Source organism: Aptenodytes patagonicus, chromosome 15, assembly GCF_965638725.1.
Source record: "Aptenodytes patagonicus chromosome 15, bAptPat1.pri.cur, whole genome shotgun sequence".
Classification (NCBI taxonomy): Eukaryota; Metazoa; Chordata; class Aves; order Sphenisciformes; family Spheniscidae; genus Aptenodytes; species Aptenodytes patagonicus.
This window is the reverse complement of record NC_134963.1, coordinates 5,281,709-5,302,376: the sequence shown is the minus strand read 5'-3', so window position 1 is coordinate 5,302,376 and position 20,668 is coordinate 5,281,709. Positions and strand designations below refer to the sequence as shown.

At 43.1% G+C, this 20,668-nt stretch overlaps 1 protein-coding gene across 1 annotated transcript in view; it reads left to right on the top strand.

Moving 5' to 3' along the window:
- Positions 1–20,668, top strand: part of LOC143167425 (transmembrane protein 132B-like) — a 263,937-nt gene that overhangs the window by 67,270 nt on the left and 175,999 nt on the right. The window contains exon 2 of the mRNA XM_076352854.1: positions 4,314–5,193. Coding sequence (XP_076208969.1) covers positions 4,314–5,193 — 880 coding nt within the window. The remainder of the gene's footprint in view (positions 1–4,313; positions 5,194–20,668) is intronic.

Here is a 20,668-nt window from a genome sequence, read left to right as displayed (position 1 = left end):
TTAATATAGATGCATTAGTTTTTAATGCTGACCTGCCACTGCCATCACTACCTTCTAGTAGGATACTTGTTTTGCTTCTTATTAAAATGTATGAAATCTAAGAAATGTAGCTTGGATGAAATCTTGAGTTACATGAATGGCAGATTTTTATTGCACAGTGTGACCTATGGCTATGGCTTTGCATGTGCCTTAGCCTTGTGCTGCTTTTTGTGGCATCAGTCCAGGGTCAAGGGAGATTAAAAACAAAAGTGATGGATAATTTTATGGTTAAATAAAAAAAATATCAAGGCAACAGAAAGGAAGCTTCGTTTGAGGTCTGAGTTGGTCAAAGTAAGGACCAGGAAGGGGCATCTCCCTGATGCACAGCATTGCATGGTTGGTTATGTGCATGGTGGCTTCCTCTCTCTCTCTCCTCTTCAGAAACATCAGAAGGGTGTTTCCTTTCTGTCTGGACTCTCAGAGTTTGCAGGATGAACTGGGCTATGAGGCTATTGCCCAACTCTGGAGAGAGGGGTTTTGGCATAAAATGGGAGCAATGAGATTTTACAAGTTGACCTGTTGCTCTAGCGGTCTTGGTATTTCGCTAGTCCAAGTTAAGTGTTTTCAAAGAGGCAAAGCACCTGCTGAAAAACTGTTACAAGGTAAAAGTTATTTTAGAAATTCAAGGTAAATCTCTCAAGTCATGTCCAACAACGTGTTATTTCCATACGTCTCTCCTCAATGCCCCCAATGCCACGGTAGTCTGAGAAACAGACTGTGTTGAGCCTTTGAGATAGCACTGGGCTCTGGGGATGCTCATTTGGCCTCCATTTACTTTTCTTCAACTCTTGCTGTCTTTTGTTACATAATTAGGACTAACCCACGTTCTGATCTAATGTTCTGCCCTCTTTTGATCTTGCTGGAGTGCTTATTAAAGGAGCAGGTGATCTATTAGTTGCTCTGTTGCACACCAGAAAGCTGGAAACGTGTCCTGTTTCTGATTGTTACTCTAAGGAGATTGATGCTGTGATGCTGACGTGCCGAATTAAAAAGGCGGGGTGTTGGCCTGCCATCATATGAAGTATTTCTTTTTAGATGTTCCTACAGCGTCATAAAATGCTGCTAAATCCAGATATCATATTTTGTTGCAGGCTGGTTCTAGGACAAAGCCCAGCCCTGTCTACTGGTGTTTATGGCTTCCCATATAATCTTTCAGACAAAATTTGTGTCTCATTTTGTTTAAGTTACAGCAGGCTGATATCCTAGTCCTCATACCAGTTCTGAGAAGAGGTGCTGAACGTTGCCACTGTAATGAAATGGAGGAAAGGGAAAAACATACCTTTTAAACTTCCTGTAAATCACTGCTTGAGAGAGAGAAAATATCTGTATAAAGGGGGAAGCGGGGGGGACAAGTCCTATAACGTAAACACAAATGCATTTAAGCCTCACCTCATTTTTGGTTCCTCTTTAGGCTCAGGAACTATGTCAGTGTTTAAATGTCCTCTGCAATCTGGCGTGTCTTGGGAGAAGGCAAATTTTAGCTCTTCTCCCAGAAATCAGAGGGTAGTCTTACTGCTGTGTGTCCTTTGCTTACCTGTAAGGCTGCACAGTTTTTATGATAAATGCAACTTCTGAAAAGTATTGCTTTCAAATGTAGTTTGATTTATCTGCAATTAATCCAGGAAGGTGCTTGTCTGCGTTTGACTTCTCAGTGAAGAAACAACACCCTTCCTCCCCTCGCTGCCTTGGCTTTCACAGGAGCAAAGTTCACTTTCAGCGACTGAGTTGTGCAATTGCACAACGGCAAGCCACGCCATGTCAAGGTGCTCTATAAATAGCAGAGCAGTAATGGAGCTGCTAAAACATCCCTTGGCGACTTTGGTTCTAGCATTGGCATTGATCTTCTCCTTTCTCCCTTCTCCTCCTGCAATGAGCAGGACAAGGTTTGACCTGCAGTGTGTTTCCCGAGCACTTTGTTATTCAGTGGTGGGATAAAAGCGCTGGGGCTCCCACAGAGCAGCACAGCAAGCAGTAGCAGGGCATTGCCTGACCCCTGCTAAACGGTGGTCACCAGCCTCTGCTCTTTGCCTCCATCCCTGTTGTAGGTTGCTGTGGTTCTTTGCCTTGTGCAGCCTCCTGTGCCCAGTGCTAACGGGCAGTGGTGTCCATCTCTGCTACAGAGCACCTACTGCTTCTTGTGGTGTCTGTCTCACCTTTGCCTCCTGCCTCTTAACACTGCTTGTAGCTTGGTTAGCCTCTCGTCTGGAGAGACTGCCTCTGTCTTCTTCCAGAATTGCTTATCACCACTCACACCCTATGACTTCCCATAGAGAATCGGGATTTTCAGTTTCTGCATGCCGTAGGGAGTGCACCAGCTGCCCATTGTTCACATCTGAATGAAGAGAAGATGTGGAAGGGAAGGGCTAAAGTCAGTTTTCTCCACTGGAAAATTGGTTGTCCCCTATGTGAGCTATGATACCACAGCAAGCTGGCCCAGGTCAGTGCTCACACGGGGAAGGGAGGAGAAAGTTTCTCATCATCTGGGCTTCTGCATTTCAGGTGGGTGCCCAGGTCCGTGACTGTGTGCAGCCAGGGGAAGGTGTTTGTTACACTGGTGTGTTACGAGAGATGGGCTGAAATGTTTATGCATGGGCATAAGAAATGAGAGGACACCCAAGCGGGGCAATTGCACGGCAGCTGCTCTGCAATTGCATTTGCTTGTGGAGCTGAGAGGAAACCCTGATCTGATCCCCATGTGGAGTAGTGAGAGAGAGGAGACTGTTTCCTGCTGGGAATTTTTTTTATGCTTTTTTATATTTTGGCATATTTACTTGTTCCCACAAAGAATATTCCAATGGCAGCAGAAAAACCTTGACACAATTAAATATACAGCAAAAGTAAAGGCAGAAGTATTGTGATGAAATGAGAAGCATTTAAACAAGCATAGATAATATCAAGCCATCAAAAATAAATGAGCAGAATTTCGACTGAGAACAAGAGTGGCGCAAAGTCAAATGGATGAGATTTGCCCTAGAATCTGTCTTCGATAAGTGTAGGCTTTAAAAATACATAACCTGAAAAAATAGCTTAAATATTAGAGCTTTTATCTGTGTTAAATTGTGGCTGCAAGTATCTGAGTCATCTGGCTTGTAACAGGTGTAATTGTTTGTGCGGTTGTCGCGTTGTGTATCTGCTCTCCCCAGTCCTGATAAACAGTAAAATCATGGCTAAGCTTCAGTGAGAGACAAGAGCTTTGACCTTAGGATCTGTCGTTGTTCCTTTGTTATCTCTGCACATTATGGAACTGCTTCATTTTAATCCATTTGCTTTCTGTTTATTTCTTCTGTGGCAGTCCCAGGAGTGTTCATTCACCGGCTTTTTGTTGGAGCATATGAATTGTTAGTTTGAAAGACCCACCGTTTCTTTCTGGTAGAATCGCAGCCCAGATTGAATATATCTCACTATTAATTAGAGATCAGCCCAAACCAAAGATGTCTGTTTGATCCCTCCCTCCCTCTGGAATCTTTTCTTGCCTGGGAAAAATTGCTCAGTGCTGGCTGGAGGATTGACCATTGTGTTGTAGAGAAACTTTTGTGGTTTCCAAACGTGTTTCATTCTCCTCTGGAAATAAACCAAAAAAATCCTTCTAAGCGCCTGCGAACCTTCTGCATGTAAAGGATTTCTCTCCTTCTCTCAAGTTCACTCTTGCCTGTAAATCCATCCCCCTGAGACCTCTATCAAACCCCATATTTTTTTGTGTGAAAAGTTTTGGTTTCAAGAACACAAAGCTTTTATAAGTTTGCTGCTAACTTCCAAACTGCTGACCTGGCAAAAGTGGATTGGGAGTGATGCAGATTTGCAACCCCCAATTGCATTGTGTGTTAGTGATGTTAGACTAAAGAAAATGTTCTGGTTTACTGCCTACTAATATTCAACGTGCCAGTTTCTTATATTGAAACATGGATGAGAAAAAGTCATAAGTTTGATCTGGCAATAAAAGAACAGAAACCAACCAGTAAAAAGTTTTGGAACTTAGATTGGCATCTGGTTAATCAGTCTCCTCCTTGTTGTATCCAGTACTTGATTAATGGCTTTCAAGTAGGTATTAGATTGGGGAAGGTGGAAAGGGAGCTGTACAGCTGATGCGGTGGGATGTTTTCAGTGTATGACCTTTGAGCCAACAGTGTTATTCCATGGTACCTGTGTCAGATTGTTTCATAATTGTAGCTAACAGTATTGATCTCTGGTAATACGTTGCTTTTGAGAAAAACTGAGGGGCATGCTAAGCAAACATTAGAGTTGTCTTTCTGTTTCCTTTTATCTTTGGCCTGCAGTGGTGGAGAGCCGAGGAGGGATCATGGACAGCATACAGAGATTTTCAAACCTGCCAACGTATCTCCCCGCGAGCTATCACATCTGCAATGCTGATGTTTTCTTCTTCCTCAAAGAAGCCAACCAGGATATCATGAGGAACTCCAGTTTGCAGTCTAGGGTGGGTTCATTCTTTATATACAAAGCCAAACTGCCACCTGTCCTAAATGCCACATATGGACCCTTTTCTGTTGAACAGGCTGTTCCCTTGGACCTCATGCTGACTTCTGCATCTTTTGGTTTCACAAATAAATTCACTTTTAATTGGAAATTAAAATCTCACATAATCGACAGCTCGATCTATTCCAACAAACCCAAAATACAAACCTTGTTCTATATTGCGGGGAAGGACTGGGATGACTATAATTCTGCGGAGAGGTTGCCTTGTGTGAAGATGTTTGCGTTCCTGGAGTCTAGAGAAGTTGTGGCCAGCTGTAGATTGACAGGTCATCTAGGATTATGTGTTGCGGAGCTGGAATTGTCTCCTAGCTGGTTCAGCTCCCCTCCACCCCTGGTTTCAGAGGAAACAGCCTCCCTGGAAGGGATTACTGTGGAGCTCTTCTATAAGATTTATACAGCGGATGGGGAATGTTCTCCAGAGGATGCAAAATGGGAAAACAATATCCATGCAGGTCAAGATAATGAACACAAAGCTTTGCCAGCTATGGAGAGGATTGGTAGCATCATTGTTTACCCAGATCAAGACAAATTAAAACAGTCTTCACTGAGGCTAGATGAGAATGTTGTTATCCGCTTACCACTCAACCCGGTCAGAGAAGGTGACGTTGTGACCTTTCATGTTTCCCTGGCTGATGACTCACTAGCAGACCAGTTTGTGTTAAGGTAAGAGAATTTTTAAAGTGATGTATGCTAAACAGTCTACAAATAGGGACAAATCAATGTCAGGTATAATTTCTTTGGTTACGTTCAGTGTTTTCCTGAGAGAACTTAAGCATTTTCTCTCCAACTGGGGAAAACTATAAATAGTCTTGAATTATCTGTGTGGATGACACTTTTTGGAACATGGGAATTGATTTTAAAGTATGAGCTATAAAGGTTTGTATGATTATTTTTTTGTTTTAATTGCTTCCAGTCAAAATTCTGCCTCTTAAATCATGCCTTTGTAAGTCAGCCAGGGTAACCGCTGTGATCGATTTTGCTAGACAGTTTGCAGGAGGGTTTTTCATTTCTTTGGTGAAGCTTCCTCTCTTTTTATAAACTTTATCATCTTTCCAGAGTACATGGGATACATCTTGCGCAGGTCATATGTGGTGAGGAACTATTTTGTTGTATTGTACAGAGAGTAGCTGAGAGGCAAGAAAATGAGATGTGCCTCAGCTTGCGTAGGAAGTCTTTGGCAGAGCCAGGATTTGGATCCAAACTTTGCAAGTCGTCTTTGGTTTTTCTGTAAGACAGCCCATCCTGCTTCCTCAAGCTTTTGACTGCTTGTTGCTTGGCCCATTTTTGTTTTAAGTTTTGAGACTTCCTGGTGACCTTTACTTGTGAATTTGCCTGTAATAGGAGAATTCAGCATTTCTAACCACCCCAAGGGTTAGTGCTGTGTATTTATTATGTCCTTAGCTGTCAGACTCTGGGTTCAGAGCTGCATAGAGACCGAATTCAGAGAGAAATGTGAGCCAGACTGGGGGAATAAAAGGGCCAAAAGGTAATTGGAAAGTGTCATATGCTGTGAGAATGCCAGACGCTTGGGAAAGAGGGAGTTGCAGCCCGCGCTAGCAAACCTCAAAACAGATTCGTGCCTTACTTCTAACTTTTTGATCCGCGAACGATGGGAGCAGAACATGACAGAAGTGCACTATGGGGACAGATGTTGAGAAAACAGACAGCAAACCTTATGCAGCACTTTCAAATAATTCAACTTGTGCGAAATAGCACATGCGTATTAATAAACTTACAGATTGTGACATGAATCAGGACAAGTGGTTCATAGTGCAGTGTGCAGGCAGAGGGAAAGAAATGATCCACAATATCCCAAGCACTTCCATCTACTCAGGGTGGGAGGGAAATGTGTGAGAAATATCATAGGGTTTAACCAGACTTTAAAAGGTTTGGGTCTTAAAAGGAAGGATCTTCCTATAAACCCAACTTATTCTTGCCTTTACCTGGGTTTACTATTTTTTCTTCGTTAAATATGGTTTTGGCCAGCAGCCAGTGTCAGTAGATGGACCAACCTCATGGAGCAGTCAGGTTTTGGCAGTTGTGTATTGATCTTCAGTGCTATAGCAGAGAGATTCTGGAATTTGCCTAAGGCTCTGCAAGGATTTAACATCAGCTCTTAATTCTTAGTTTTTTGTTCTTTGCCACACCACGGATAAAATTCCCTAGGTATTAGAGACAACCTAAGATGAGGATGTTTTCTTTCCATTGGAATTTCTAAAATAACATTTACCTTGTAACAAACGGTGCGAGGGTAGAGTTTTGATATTTCTGCTGGCCAGGAAAGCACCAAAAACTTCTTGCAGAGATAGTTTTGAAAGGCTGTCTTTTGAAAGCAAAACAGTTTCTGGAAGCGCTGTGCACAGTAACTAACCTGGGGTTCAAGGAAGCAGAAACTGAGGGAGTCGAGAGCCTCCAAACTGGGGAGCCCCAGGATGAGCCTCAAGAGCCTGGCTACTGCCGAGACCCTCATCTTCTCCCACAGGCCCCCATGACTTGTATGTCTCCAGCCGGCAGGCAGGAGTCATTTCGCGATGCTCTCCTGGCACATGGAGCGTGCGTCTCGGTGGTCCCGAGCTGCTGGGAAGGCACTCAGGTTTCCATGGGGATTTCCTTCTTTGAAAAGTGTGTGGAATCGGTTCATCTCCAGGAGATGTTTCTGTTACAATAAATCAGCATGTTTTACGTGCCCAGAAATATTTCCTTGGAAAATTCACTATCGGCCCTATGTAGTCTAGCCTGTCTAGTCTTTTATTTGGCTTTGCTTGCATTGTGCTTTTCATCAGAGAAACCACAGGTATTTTTATTTTAACCTTCAGTTGAATGCTAAAAGTGAGAGGCAAAATGCAATTCTGCTGATGGTTCACCCGTCCTTCAGGATGGAGAGAGCACCAGCAACTGTTGCTATGATTATTTTGAATGACATACGTGGGGCTCATGGAGAGATTATTCTGCTGAAGTTTACACAGTAGGCAGGGAATGATGCCGAGGGAAATACAGTCACTATAGCGCCTGCATCTAATTTTTGCAGTTTCCCTCACAGGCTTCCCCTGTTTTTCAGCTCAATGCTAATGTCCGTAAAAACCCAGAAGGTTTTTCTATACATAGAATTTCTGTGTGTTACAGCCAGAGAAAAATGCACTGAAGTGAATGTTTGCCTTGGGAAATATATTTTTGCCTAATATAACTGATTGTTTTTAATCATATCTGTTATAAGTGTAGCGGGTGAATTGCAGTCTGGCGCATATGAGATGATAGATCAAAATCAAGTCATTCTCAATACAGCGTTTGATGCCAACCTCGAGCTCTGACAGTATGCAAAAGAGCAGATATGCTCAATTTGATGCACCTCTTTACTATTTCATGCTGTGTTGTGTAGTATTTTATTTTATGTTGGATTTTGTTCTAGCAAAACTGACTTCAGTTCTCATACGAGAGCAGATTCTTCCTCATTTTGGTAAAATTTGGGATTCTTAACCAAGCTTGGAAACTGAAAAGCAATTGGAAACAGTTTCTTGATTCAGCAATGTGCTGTGTTGAAAGGTACTCACTTGTTAAACCCCCGTCCTTCCAGTAATGTCACTTACAGGGCAGTGCTGCAGGTTATATGTGAAGCTCCAGCTGTCACTTCCAGTCCCTTTCATCAGTCCAAACTGGTTTTGCTCTGCTTAAGTTAAGCCTTGGTTGTTTGTTTTCATTCAATAACTAGAATTTAAGGTTGAGTTGGAGCTCTAGTTGTGCTGTGGTCCGGGGAATTTGTTTCTTTCCATACTGCAATCCAGCCAGTGTGGCTTGGTGTAATTGAAGGACCCAGATATGTCAAGGGGCAGAATTTGGAGGCTAAGCGTGCATTTAATGCTTTTGCTGTGCCTGACAGTCATATTGCTCACTTTGTTGACAGATGATCTATATATGTGTGCAATGAAATTCTTATGACACTGGAGATTAATTTGTGGCCTTTCCAGTCTGGTCTGTACTGTAAAATTTGCCATCTGTGAACATAAATTTTGCCCATTATGTTAGGTGGGTTGCCACTAAACATAGTTTAACCATAAAGATAGGTGAAATGGGCTATGTTGCCATGATTAAACTTTTTTATGGGCTACCTAGTTTAAAAAAAAAAAAAGGAAAAATGAAGCACAGCTTTGAGATTCCAGCAGGACTAATACATGCATCAGTGTCACAAATTTTCAAGCACTTTTTGTCTTCTGATGCACAGGAGTATCTCTGTTACCTTCTTTACTGCCAAACTTAGATGAAACATAGTAAACGAAGAAAGATGGAAATCATGACGAAAGAAGGGGGTAACACCAACTTTGTGCTATTTACTAAACAGAAGAAGTCTCCAGATACACATGAAGGAGTTGTAAAAGAGACAGGAGAAAGCAATTCTTGCTTAACTGGAAGGATGGAAATCTCATCCAATAGCACTGGGAATGGCTTGCATTTCTTTTGTGGTGTATGTTATTATTTAACTCCATCTTGAGACTCAAAGGGTGTATTTAAAAGAAATATGGGACTCATTTTGTACAGCAGGAAAACGTTTAATGGAATAAATGGACAATCGCCCCTTGATTACAGGAAAGAAACCAGGACACTCTCTTTATAAATAAACGGCAGAGTTTTGTCCTGTTTTCCAAGTCATCCCATTTACCCTGTCAGCGAGGATGTGCTGATAGTGAAGGCTGAGCACTAATCGCAATTTGTCGATTCACAGACAAAAACTGGGTTTGTCGGCATTCATTACACGTCCCTAACACAAACGACCCATCCTTTTATGCCGATCAGAATGAAAACAGAGATTGGAGATATTCCAGGAATAATAGTAAGGGGTTGAAACCAGGTAATGAATCCCACGCTAGAGAAATGAAAGCGGCTGCGGTTGGGATGCGGTCCTCTGTCTGGAGGGGAATGGCGGGACCGTGCACAGAAACCTCGCTGCCGTTCGGTGCCTAGGCAACCTCAGGGAAAAAGATTATCCACTTCTCTCTGCCATGCTCCACATATTGCAGGGCAAAGATTACTTTTTGATTTTTGGATGAACCAGTACAAGGTGTAATACATGCTGGTTGGCTTTTACTGATTATTCTCACTAGGAAAAATGGTATTAAGGATTTATATTAATAAACATATATCCATACGGAGGAGGTTATGTCTCCTGCTAAGGAATAAAAATTGCACATGCCATTAAAACTGACTTACAAGGCTTCTGCGTTAATAATGAAAGATCTGTAGAAGTCTGAGCAGTCGTCTGGAAGGCCAGAAAAAGATCATTAAGAGGATGTCTCCTGCCAATAGCTGCCAAGAGCAAACAAAGGAAAGAAAACAGGAGGTTTTAGATCTGGAAATGCATAGAAAATGAGAGCATACAGACTGTGGGGAACGCAGCCTGGCTGCGTGTGAGGAGGAGGCTCTGCGTGGCCTTCCATCGCTTGTAACCAAGCTGGTATGAATGGGGAAGCAGGGCAGGATTATTACTGGTGAGAGAAATAAATGATTAACTGAAGCATCATTTTAGGATGACAATTCAGCAGAAGTGAAAGTGTTGAGAAAGGGGAAAATATACTTCTGAAATTATTCAGAAATGCTAGTTCAGATTTAGAAATAATTACAGAATTAAAGCATTACTGGTGACTTGGGAATATTTGTTTTTTGCCCAAAGGTTTTAATAAACCCGGAATGAATGTTTAAACCTGTTATTTCTTTCTTTTCTCCGAATGTACATTGAACTAAATGTAAAATATGAAATAGTAATATGTAATATTAATAAAAAATATAAAGCACTGCAAAGTCTGGAAATGCCAGAGGTGTCTGTGCAACCTTAACTCAGTCCCCATGTATATATGCATTGTAACATATTTCTCAAAGACATATTCACACTATTTTTTTTCCCCAGATCTCCTGCTTCATTTGATGCATGCATTGTCTTGCTCCCACTGTTCTCTTTTCTTTTTGCCACTGAATGAGAAAGGGAGTAACATCCTTTCAGGACCCTCTTGCAAAGCCTGGGGGAGCTGTCACCAGAATTTTTTTTAGCTTGGATAAACCATTTCTATAAATTCTCTTTCAGAAAGGGTTGAACCATTCTTTCATTTTTCTTATTTCTGTTTGAGACAGGCACGTGGCCCAGAAAAAGTGGCTTCAGCTGATGAAAGCCTGGCATGATGGTATGGAATTATAAATTTCAAAAGGATGTTGTATGAAGTAGTTAGACCTGAATCTGCGTTGACTGAAGTGAAAAAGGCATCCTCCCTGGGTACCTGCAGGCGGTGCATGGCTGCGCTGCACCCACGTGCACGAGCCAGCCTGCCTGGAAGTGGTCTTACCACACTGCCAGGTTTTCTCTGGCAGTGCTTTTAAGATAACCTTCTTTGCCCTAGGCACACTGGAGGGGGAAAAGAAAAGAAACCACCCCCTCATACAGTCTTAAAAACAGATAAAAAAGACAAAAAAAAAATAGCTCCTTCCTAGAGCTCAAGCAGTCCTAAAAGCTTAAAACCCGATGGATATCCGGCAGTGAATAAATGATCCAGTGAATCCTGAAAGACCCCGCAAGACTACAGTCAATAAAGCTTTTTAATGGAATTTTAGATAAAGGTCAACTATCTGCTACAATAATCAGCCGTCCGCGATCACTCTTCACAGGAATAAAACAGGCAGAGCAGCAGCCCCACGCGACAGTGAGAAGCTCTTGTTAGTTGTTGGATATTGGCTTTGAAGCACTTCCAGACAGGACTGCAGCATCGTGGTGATAAAACGCTTTTTTTTTTATTGAGACATTTTCTGATGGCAACTTCTGTTGCCCTGCAAAAGGGGTCCTGAATGTGCCACTCTGTCCAGAAACACAGCTGCTTGTTACTGCAGCGTTATTAAGGTGTTGTTAAGGTAAAGGTGGATGAGACAGTGGTGCGGTTGAGAGTGGTGAAAGGTGGATGAGACAGGGGCTGTGGTGCTGAGTTTGGGTGACTGTGGCAAGTGTCCCTGCTGTCTGCCCCTTCCCTCACCCTCTGCAGCCCTGGCTTAGGGATGCTCCCTTCTCCCACGGGAGTGGAGATATGTTTGTAAGAGTTGGAGGGGAGCGGTTGACCAAAATGCAGAATTAGATTAATTAAAAATTTTTAGCCTGCGTGTGTATTTCACCAGTGTTTTTCACTGAGAAGGTGAATAGTTTGACTGCTAGTTATTTTTAATTTTGACAGTTCGGGACTATTTCACCTGTATGGTGGGGGAACACTGAGTACAGCTGGAATGAAACAAGGACCCACTTTCCATTGGAAAAGGTGTTTGGTTTGCCTTGAAACCCTACTTTTTCTTCTATTCGAGTCCTGCCAGCAGCACAGCTATCTCATTCATCTGTCCATCTGCATCTATGAGTGCTAAGGGATGTGGCAATGTTATGTAAATTAATTTGCTGTATCTCATATTCAGAACCATAAAGCAGAAAAAAAGAGTTAGTTATGTTGATTTTAAGTCGGTTGGTGTGTGAGCAGGCATCTCGTCTCTGCAGTACTGAACCACAAGCGAGTAAGCAGTGCTGTGTGTAACTGGTGGCAATGCATCTTGTTTGACACATCAGATCGTTTTGCACGTGTGTGACAAATAAGGTTTTATAATAGCAGCCCCGACAACCTCTTGTCTGCCAGCGTGTTAGCAGACACAGCTATACTCTGAAAACGAAGATCATGTGAAAAGCATTTCCCGTGGATTTGGAAGGTGTCAATACGCCACGTGACTTGACACAAACTCAGCCTTGTTGATGGTAATGGAAAGAGATTTTACATTTTTAAATGGTTAGGGTTCTACAAGCTTGTTCCTAGGCTGATCTCCGTCTCTGAAAGCTTTGACATGACAGCTCCTGCTAATTAACTCCAGGCAGCTCCTGCACAACTCAATGCTTGCTTCGTGGCTGGGTGCGGATCTGCAGAGCCCTGTCAGCGGATGTGGCACAGCTGCACTGAGAGCAAGGTATGAGCTGTGGTTAAAATGTTTGTGATACAGACGGTGCCTGGGAAGGAGGCAAGTGAATTTTGGAGGAGACCACCGCTAAAAGGACGCCCTTGGTTTGTTGCATCTGCTCAGACTCCCTCTGTGCAACGTGAAGGTGTGCTGGGTAGTGATCCCTCTTGGAAGAGGAGCTGCATCTAAGGGGCTGCTGAAGGTTCAGCCTCTCCAGTCTGCACAGGGCATTGCCGCTGTTCTTCTCTAAATCTTTCTTTTGCTGGGGGCCATCCTGTCTGTAGTTATTGCCTTGCAGGAAGGGACAGATTATTTACCCCTGCTCTGATTAACATTGGTGCAGATATGAAATGGGAAGGGAAAGCCACTGAAGACAGAATTAGGAGTTGAGTTTTGCCTGTGAGCACCTGGCTCTGAGTTCAGTTACCTCTGTTAATGAACACAAAGCTGCCTTCAGGTGACAAAACTGCTTAAATACGCAGTATCACGAAGGGTAATTTAAGGACGACAGCTGCAAGATAAACATCTTCTTTTTTTTTTTTTTTTTTTTTTTTGCACCTCATACTCAGGTTGGGAACACAGGTCAGAAAAGGTTCCTGTCTTTGAGTGATCATTTCAAGTTCGGGGACATGCTGTGGCTTTTTGCAAACTGTGTGTCCTAGTGAGCGGGTCCCTGGCGGGGAGCTTGGGGGGCGGGTGTCTTTGTTTTGGACAATATGCTGAGTGGTCCCTGCTTTGTGCTGCCAGACAATGATGGCATTGATCAGCTTCTTGTACAGCTCTTCATTAGCTGGCAGTGCAGTAAATCATGGTCTTGTTTAAACAAGTCAGATACAACAGTGATTTGGTCATTGATGCAGTTACTTCTAGTGTGTAATGAATACTATTAAAAGTATTAAAACGTGTCTACTTTGAAATTTACTTTCTTCCTGACATAAATGTTTTGGCCTGTGTGTTGCTGTCATTTTATCCCGGTTAAAAAACAGATTACTATCCCATGAAGCTGATGAAGTATTGCTTTGAGTGAGCACATTGATCTCAATTTCTTCGTATTCCCGCTGATGCAACGGAGTTGCTTTCGTCCTTGTGTTTACCTGTAAGTTTTTGCATGGTCTGATACAAGAAGGCCAGTGTGATGGTTAGCCGACAGCTTTGTGGAGGGAGGACTTCCAGAAAGAGCAGGAGACAGAATATTGCAAGAAAATTGTTAACATATCTTCTTGTTTTGGGTGCTCCTCCTGCCCCCCCCCCATTTATGTCAATAAAGGACTCATAAGAAATGGTTTTGGACAAAGCAGAGCAGGGACCTGTGCTTTGTGTGAGGTATTTAATGCTTCAGATAGCTGCCACGTGTGCCTCGGATGCTGTACTCGGCCAGGGTATGAAAGCAATCATATTAACGAAGTTATTGGATCCCAGATGAATCAAAAGAACTGCAGGAGAAGAAAACAGTGACAAATGAGTCTGTCATCCCGAGGCACAGCAAATGGTGCTTACAGTTAAAGTTATTTCACTTCTTGCACCGTTTGGCCATAAGCCCTCCAACGCTGTGTGGGCAGTGGGGAGTGGGGCAGTGCGAGGAAGGTGATGTCTCGTGCTGGCAGAGCTGCAGAAAGCCCCCACGCAGTGGGGCCAGCGTTGCTTTGCATGGGGGTATGGCAGCGGCAGCTCTTCTTGAGCTTCCCAGAGCCCAGGGAGCTGCTCCTGCGTGACGGGGTTCATCTCGCATCTCCCCCCAGCTTTCAGCCTGCCACTTATAAGCCTGGGTGTCAGTGCCCTGTATGGAGCAGTGCTTCATCCTGTATTGAGTTACATACAAATACATGAGGAAAATGTCTCTAAAATATATTCTCCTTAGGATCCCTGCAGAGATGCTGTGGATATTCCCAGCAGAGGAGGAATTGGTCAGAGCAGCAGTATTTCCAGGGGTATCCCAATGAGGAGGGTGCTGTTGGGAGGGCCGTATTCAAGCAGCCTCATGTTTGTGGGGCAAATTTGTCACCCTTTTATCACTCAGCTGTCAGGCGTGGCTCCAGCAGGTCTCCCTCTGCTCCTGCTGTGCTTTCATTTAAGTTGCTCACTAGGACCAAACTATACCTTCCCCTCCCCGCTACATCCTTTTTAAAATTTTCCTGCCAAGTGAACTTTCTCGGTTGCTTTTTTCTCGCTGTGTGGCCCAAGCTTTTGTGGTATTAATGAAGGAGTCCTCAAATGCATTTTCACTGAATCCCCATCTCTAATTGCGCTGGTCCTAGAAGACAGCAAGTGGGAAAGGAAGAGTAGCAGAAGTGTGGGATAGACAGTGCCTTGTTCATGGGCTTTCTAAGCATCTGCTCAAGTTAATGAGGGTCTGGGCAAGAAATGTGCCAAGCGGCCACAGGAAGCACACGTATGAGCGCTTTGATGCAGATCCCTGATGGAAGATGGTGATAAAATGCACCAAGTGATGCTTGGGGACAGTCTGAAAAGTTTGTCCCGTCCTGGGAGGTGGCAGAGGGTGAGGGAGAAGCGGTAGCAGACTGTGAGAATCTGGACTGCGATCCAAATGCATTGTGAGTTTTGGGTTGTTTTGGATCTGGGAGTTTGGCTCTGGCCCATCTCTAATTTAATTTGCCTGGCCGGAGTCTCCTCTCTCTTACACAGAAAAGAGGGGTGATTTAACTGACTTCCGTAGAGTTGCTTAGGATTTGTGCCAGTAAAACTATTTGAATTTGGTTGTGTGCAAGGCACGTGTGTGTGCCAGTGTTCTGGCTTCGTATTTCTGATAATTACTGGGAAATTTGTTAGGGGCAGTTGTAACCCTGGGTGGGTGGGTGGGTGGATAGGACACAGATGGATAGGGAACGGTCATGTTTTGGGTACTGTTTTTAATGACACACAGTAACACTAGTAGTACAGTCTTAATTATGGCATTTCCTGCTGTTCTTTCCATAATGTAGCATAAGTACCTATGCTCTTCAGCTAAGATGAGTTTTGACTCATTTGCCAAAGCTAATAACCCTTTAAAAATAATTTAAACCTTTTCAGAAGTATTTCACTGATGCTCTTGGGACCGTTAGTCCTTTATTTGCTATGGAGCAGATACAGAATGAATAGCAGTACTGTGGACTCCCTCAAACAGTGACCTTATGTGAGATGTAGTGATTACAGCAATTAAATCCTCTTTGCCAAGGCAACCAGGGCTTTATTTCAAACTGAAGTTAAGTTTTTTCCCCCAAATTAATCTCTTCTGCATGCATTATTCATTTTTCTTTGGAACATTTAGCCTGAACGAGTTGCACGAGCTCAAATGTGGTATTATTATTTATTAATTATTGCATTGAGGTAATGTCTAGGACAGCCTGCCTCATGGGGTCAGAGAGTGCAGAGTTGCCCTGTGCAGCCAGAAGTAGAACAAGGCCATAACCCTTGTCTTGGGGCAGGGGTTGAAGACTTACAGCATTTCTAGAACAAGTTGTCAAGAGTTTGCATTTGCTTTTTGCTTGACTCTATAACCCATGCCAAGGAAGTTTGGGGCATTTCAGTCCAGTGGATGCTTAGGCCAGTACAGTTTCGACCATACTCTTTAAACTTTTTTACTTGTGTTTGAAAAAAAAACTAGATCGCGTCAGCTCAGGCTTTCTAAGTCCAACTAAGTTTGGGTGACTTGAACACTGAACTTCTTGTTGCTGTGGCTTTTGCTTGGAGAGGGGAAGGTCAGTGATCAGAAATGATGGTTAAGATGGAACGTTTTATTCAAGAATTTTGGAAATTCTAGCTTAGGATGGTATTTCAGTTCCTTTTTTTTTTTTAAAGAAAAAAAATGTTAAAGAAGTGCCTATAACCGTGCTACATCCTCATTTTAAGATTGAGTTCATTGTCTGTTTCTGCTATTATATAAATAGCATCTTGATTGACAAGAAAACTAAAATGATTCTGTTTAAATCTGTACTGCTCTCCTATGAAATCTACATTCATTATTCCTGGGATGACTGAAAGATTTACAATAGTTTATAATCTGGTATCATTTCATTCTTCTTCGTGGTATTATTAATCACCTTGTCATAAAACGTCAGGAGAACTTTGTTCAGCTTGCATGATTTGGGCTGAGAAAGCCATACTTTAATATTAATGTTTCTTAGGAAATTGGGTAGATACCTTTGCATTCTGGGAACCATAAAATGGATGAATGATGTCCTTTGACTAGCCATTAGATGCTTACAGGGTGCTGAAGCTGAGGAATGGTTGAAAGAAACCTGCAGCTGTACCACCTAGGGAAGAAAAATGACCATGCAAAGCAGATCTGGTTCAGGTCAATATTTGGTTGTAGACGTCTGAAATCATGAGTACTGTGGAGGCTGGTGTTTGTGGTTGATCCTTCTCTGTGTTAGTGCCGGACAGCTGTGCTGGTGTGGCCATGTCGATGGCGGTGTCTCGTTGGCGACATGAAACCCAGGTCCCAATTATTTGGTCATTTAAAGATTCTGGGTTGCATTTCACAAGCCCAGAGGCAGTCAACCAGGATCCTGGCTGGGTTTCAGCTTCAGTAATTGCAACTTGCCAGCGCAGATTCTCTCTGCCTCTTAAATCACATTCGCTATTTTTCACTTCCTTTGCTAAACTGCTGTGTCCCACGTGCTGTTGTTGATGATAATAGTTCTAATGCTCAGCCTATTTATGTAACGTTATTTTATCTGTAACGTCTCATGGTGTTTTTACAAGAAACGTCTATCATTGCTTTCATTTTACAAATTACTTTTTTTATTGCTCATGTTCCAGTGATACACCTCAAATACGAGATGCTTTCCAAAAGGAGGGAAGGCAATGCCCCTTCTACCCCCAAATAGTTATTTTTGAATGAGGACTGTGGGGGCCGAGGGGATGTTCTTGCCCTTTCCTTTAGCTCTCTTACCAGGGCAAAGGTATTTGGGACAGCCAAAAGAGTAGCTAACACAAGGGTGGTGAGTTTGGTGGGCAGGGAGGTGCCATCCTGTGAGTGCATCCTGTGCTGCCCCCCAAACGGTGATGCCCAGCCAGTCTTCCCTGGGGCTCTGCCCCTCTGTCTGTCCCTTAGAGGGCCGGGCTTTTCCCAGCCCACCTGTATCCCCTCCATCCTGGGCCTCCGCACAGGGGAGATTCAGGATGACTGCACAGGCTTGGATCTGTATGTAGGCCAGGAGAGGGCAGAGCGGACTTGTGTCTGAAGCAGAAAACCCAGGCAAAAGTCAACAGCAGGTCGGGAGGGGAGTAATTTTGGACAAGGATGTGCTTGGTGCTGGCGCAGGTGCCCCGGCTGGGATGGGAAGCTACTTCACCGGCTGTGATCCCTCTGAATGGACCCAACGCATCACCTCAAACATGCCTCTATGGGGGGGAGATTTAGCAACTTGTTCACCCAGTGCTGCAAGCTGTCTGCAAAGGGTCGGAGACCCGGCAGCCTGGAAGGCTCCCCCAGGTATTATTTCTCACTGAGGAGGAGCAGGTCTCTGCTGGGATGTCCTCCACACATCCTGGGGTGCACCTGGGCAGTAGACAATGGCTGTGTGCTCATCTATGCAATCGTGCTACCCAAAACTGAAATGCATGTAACATGGTTCCCCCCCCCCCCCCCCCCCCCCCCCCCGCCCCCTTCCTTAAATGATTTTGTCCAGCAAATGCACTTAATAAAACAAACTTCTCCACTGGTCTGTAGGTTAAGAAGCTACTTTCTTTTTGGACTTGAAAAACAATAGAAATGTAGTTAATGTTGAGCCTGACAGAGTCTTAGCAAACATATTAAGGGCTTCATTTAATAAAATCATATTTCACTTTCATAGACAAGAAGCAGAATAGAGTTGAGTCTTTTTTAATGAATAAAGTCCTTAGTAAGGCACTTGCAATCTTTCTTTATGTGAGGCTGATTCTCAGTTATTTTTATTTTTAGGAGCCAGGGAGATTTAGTGCAGCATTTTCTAAATTGTGTCGTGCTTCCTTTGGAACAGAATGGAAAGGGAAATGTATCTTAATGTTAAAGAGACGTGAAACAAAAATGTGGTTTTTCCCAAAAGAAAAGTTAAACATTTACAAGAAAAATGTTCTTCACGGAAATTTCAATTCTGTTAAAAACACATTTACTGTCAGAAAATAATGGTGCTGGATGAGCTCTAATAATAAACCAATTTCTGTGTACCACGGGAGTGGACTTTTTTGGTCTTTTGTTGTAAGTCATGCTGGAAGGGCTGTCAGTGGTTTACAAGAGCACAGATATTTTCACACTGGGATTTGTGTCTGCTTGAATTATGTGAATAACTCTATTGAAATACCACTGGGAAAAAATTCATCATGTGACTTATTATGGAAACGTTGCTTTTTACTCCATTCAACAATGTTTGAGCAGCTCCCTGTATTTTTCTCTCAGTTTTTTTTTTTAATTGTTTTTTTCTTAAATACCCTCTTTGCACAGTGCCTCGACTGTACCGTGCACAGTCCATACGACAGGAGACTCCTGATTTCTGGGTAACTGGACTGCTGCAGCTAACGAATAACATTAATGGGCTGGGTGTGAGCTGCTTTCCCAGGGCACCGGGGCTGCAGAGTGCTATCCTTTCCTTCATTGATCCAATTTGTTCAGATCAGCAGGTGCACCAAAGCATGCAAATTTAAAATTTGCTTTGAGGAAAATTGAGTGGCGTTTTTGCCTGAAACGAGCTGTTTCTCTGAACATCTCTGCCAGCTAGCTTGCTTGGGAGAATATTTGCAGAAATGGAATGCAAAAGTGGTACAAACGCAGCCAAATTGAATACATTTACAGATGTAAAAGGCTTGGCTTTTTTTAGGCTTGCAAAACTCTTTGGGGTGAGGACTGTCACTTTGTGTAGATTTATAGCGTCTTACATAATAGGTCCCTAAACACATTGGCTTTCAGGTGCCACTGCAGTCTGATGGGTTTAATAATGGTGACGGTGACAACGCTGGTCCCACCCAGCTTATAGACCTGCAGGTTTCTAAGGCAGAGCAGGTACCTTTTATTCTTTCTGGTCCACAGTCAGTCATGCTTGATAACAGTGTGAAAATTGGATTTGTCAACTAGTAATCCCTCAGTGATCGATAATTAGTTGTAATTATGTGCTGTTTAAGTTCTACGGATAGAAAATTGAAGTTTGTGGCCAGAGTAGGAAATGAAGAATGGCAAGTACACCAAGCCATTTGGCGTAAGAGAAATTGATTTAAAGAACTGAATTCGCACAAAGAATGGTGAGTTAAGCTGCCTTCTATAGCTGGGCCACGTCACGCAGCTGTAGGGGTAGTAGTGTTTAGGCTAAGCAGGCTAATGTAGTCCTTGGTGAGCTTGCTGACTTATAAAGCATCATACCTTGAACAACAAGGAGGTTTGCTTTTTATTTATGGTCTCCCAAAAATGTGCCCAGTGTGAAATGTCATGAACAAGCCCTTATTTGTGAGGAAATATCCTTTGAAACTACTACTGGGTTTATAATCAAAGATCCTCCCCCCACCCTGGTTTAAATTTTTGTCTAAATGGTTTGGTTTCACATGGAGGAGGAAAGGTCTTCCTTTGCTTCTCTTTGCTTTCTTCTCTGCTCAAAAGAGCACAACAGACCAGGTTTCCAGATGGACAGAGATGTTATTCCAGCTGTTTCTGTGGAGGCTCTGAAAATCCAGTTGTGTGTGTCCTGGGATTTCTGTACGGACTTTCCAGTTAAATCTGCCAGTGGTAATTCTTCTCAGTCAAGGAGCCAGAGAGGGTCTTTGTTTCTTTATCTGTATACCCATGAGTGATTTCTGCTACCTCATATGTCTGATTGTGATTCTCTAAATAGACATGCAAAATGAAGCTGTTTAACTGCAGGAGATGGGAGTGAAATAGCTGGAGTAGACCTATTACCCAGTGGTATGTGAGAAAGAGCCAGGAAAATTTATGGTTTCTGAAGGACCCGTGTATTTTTAAGCTTCTTGTATTCCTACACTTCACAGCCAAGATTAGCAGATTGTTGACAGTTCCATGATATATTTGCTGTCACCTGGCTGGAGTCCGAAGCAAGTGATAAATTTTCAGTTTGAATGAGCTTGTGTGACGTGCAATGACAGATATATTTTTGCTACTACAAGTATGTAGCATGTCCTGTGGTTGGGGATTTTGGTGCTATTCTTGGTGTGGCCTTGAGTGATTTGCTTGCTTTCCTTGTGCTTCTGTTTCACCATCCAAGAA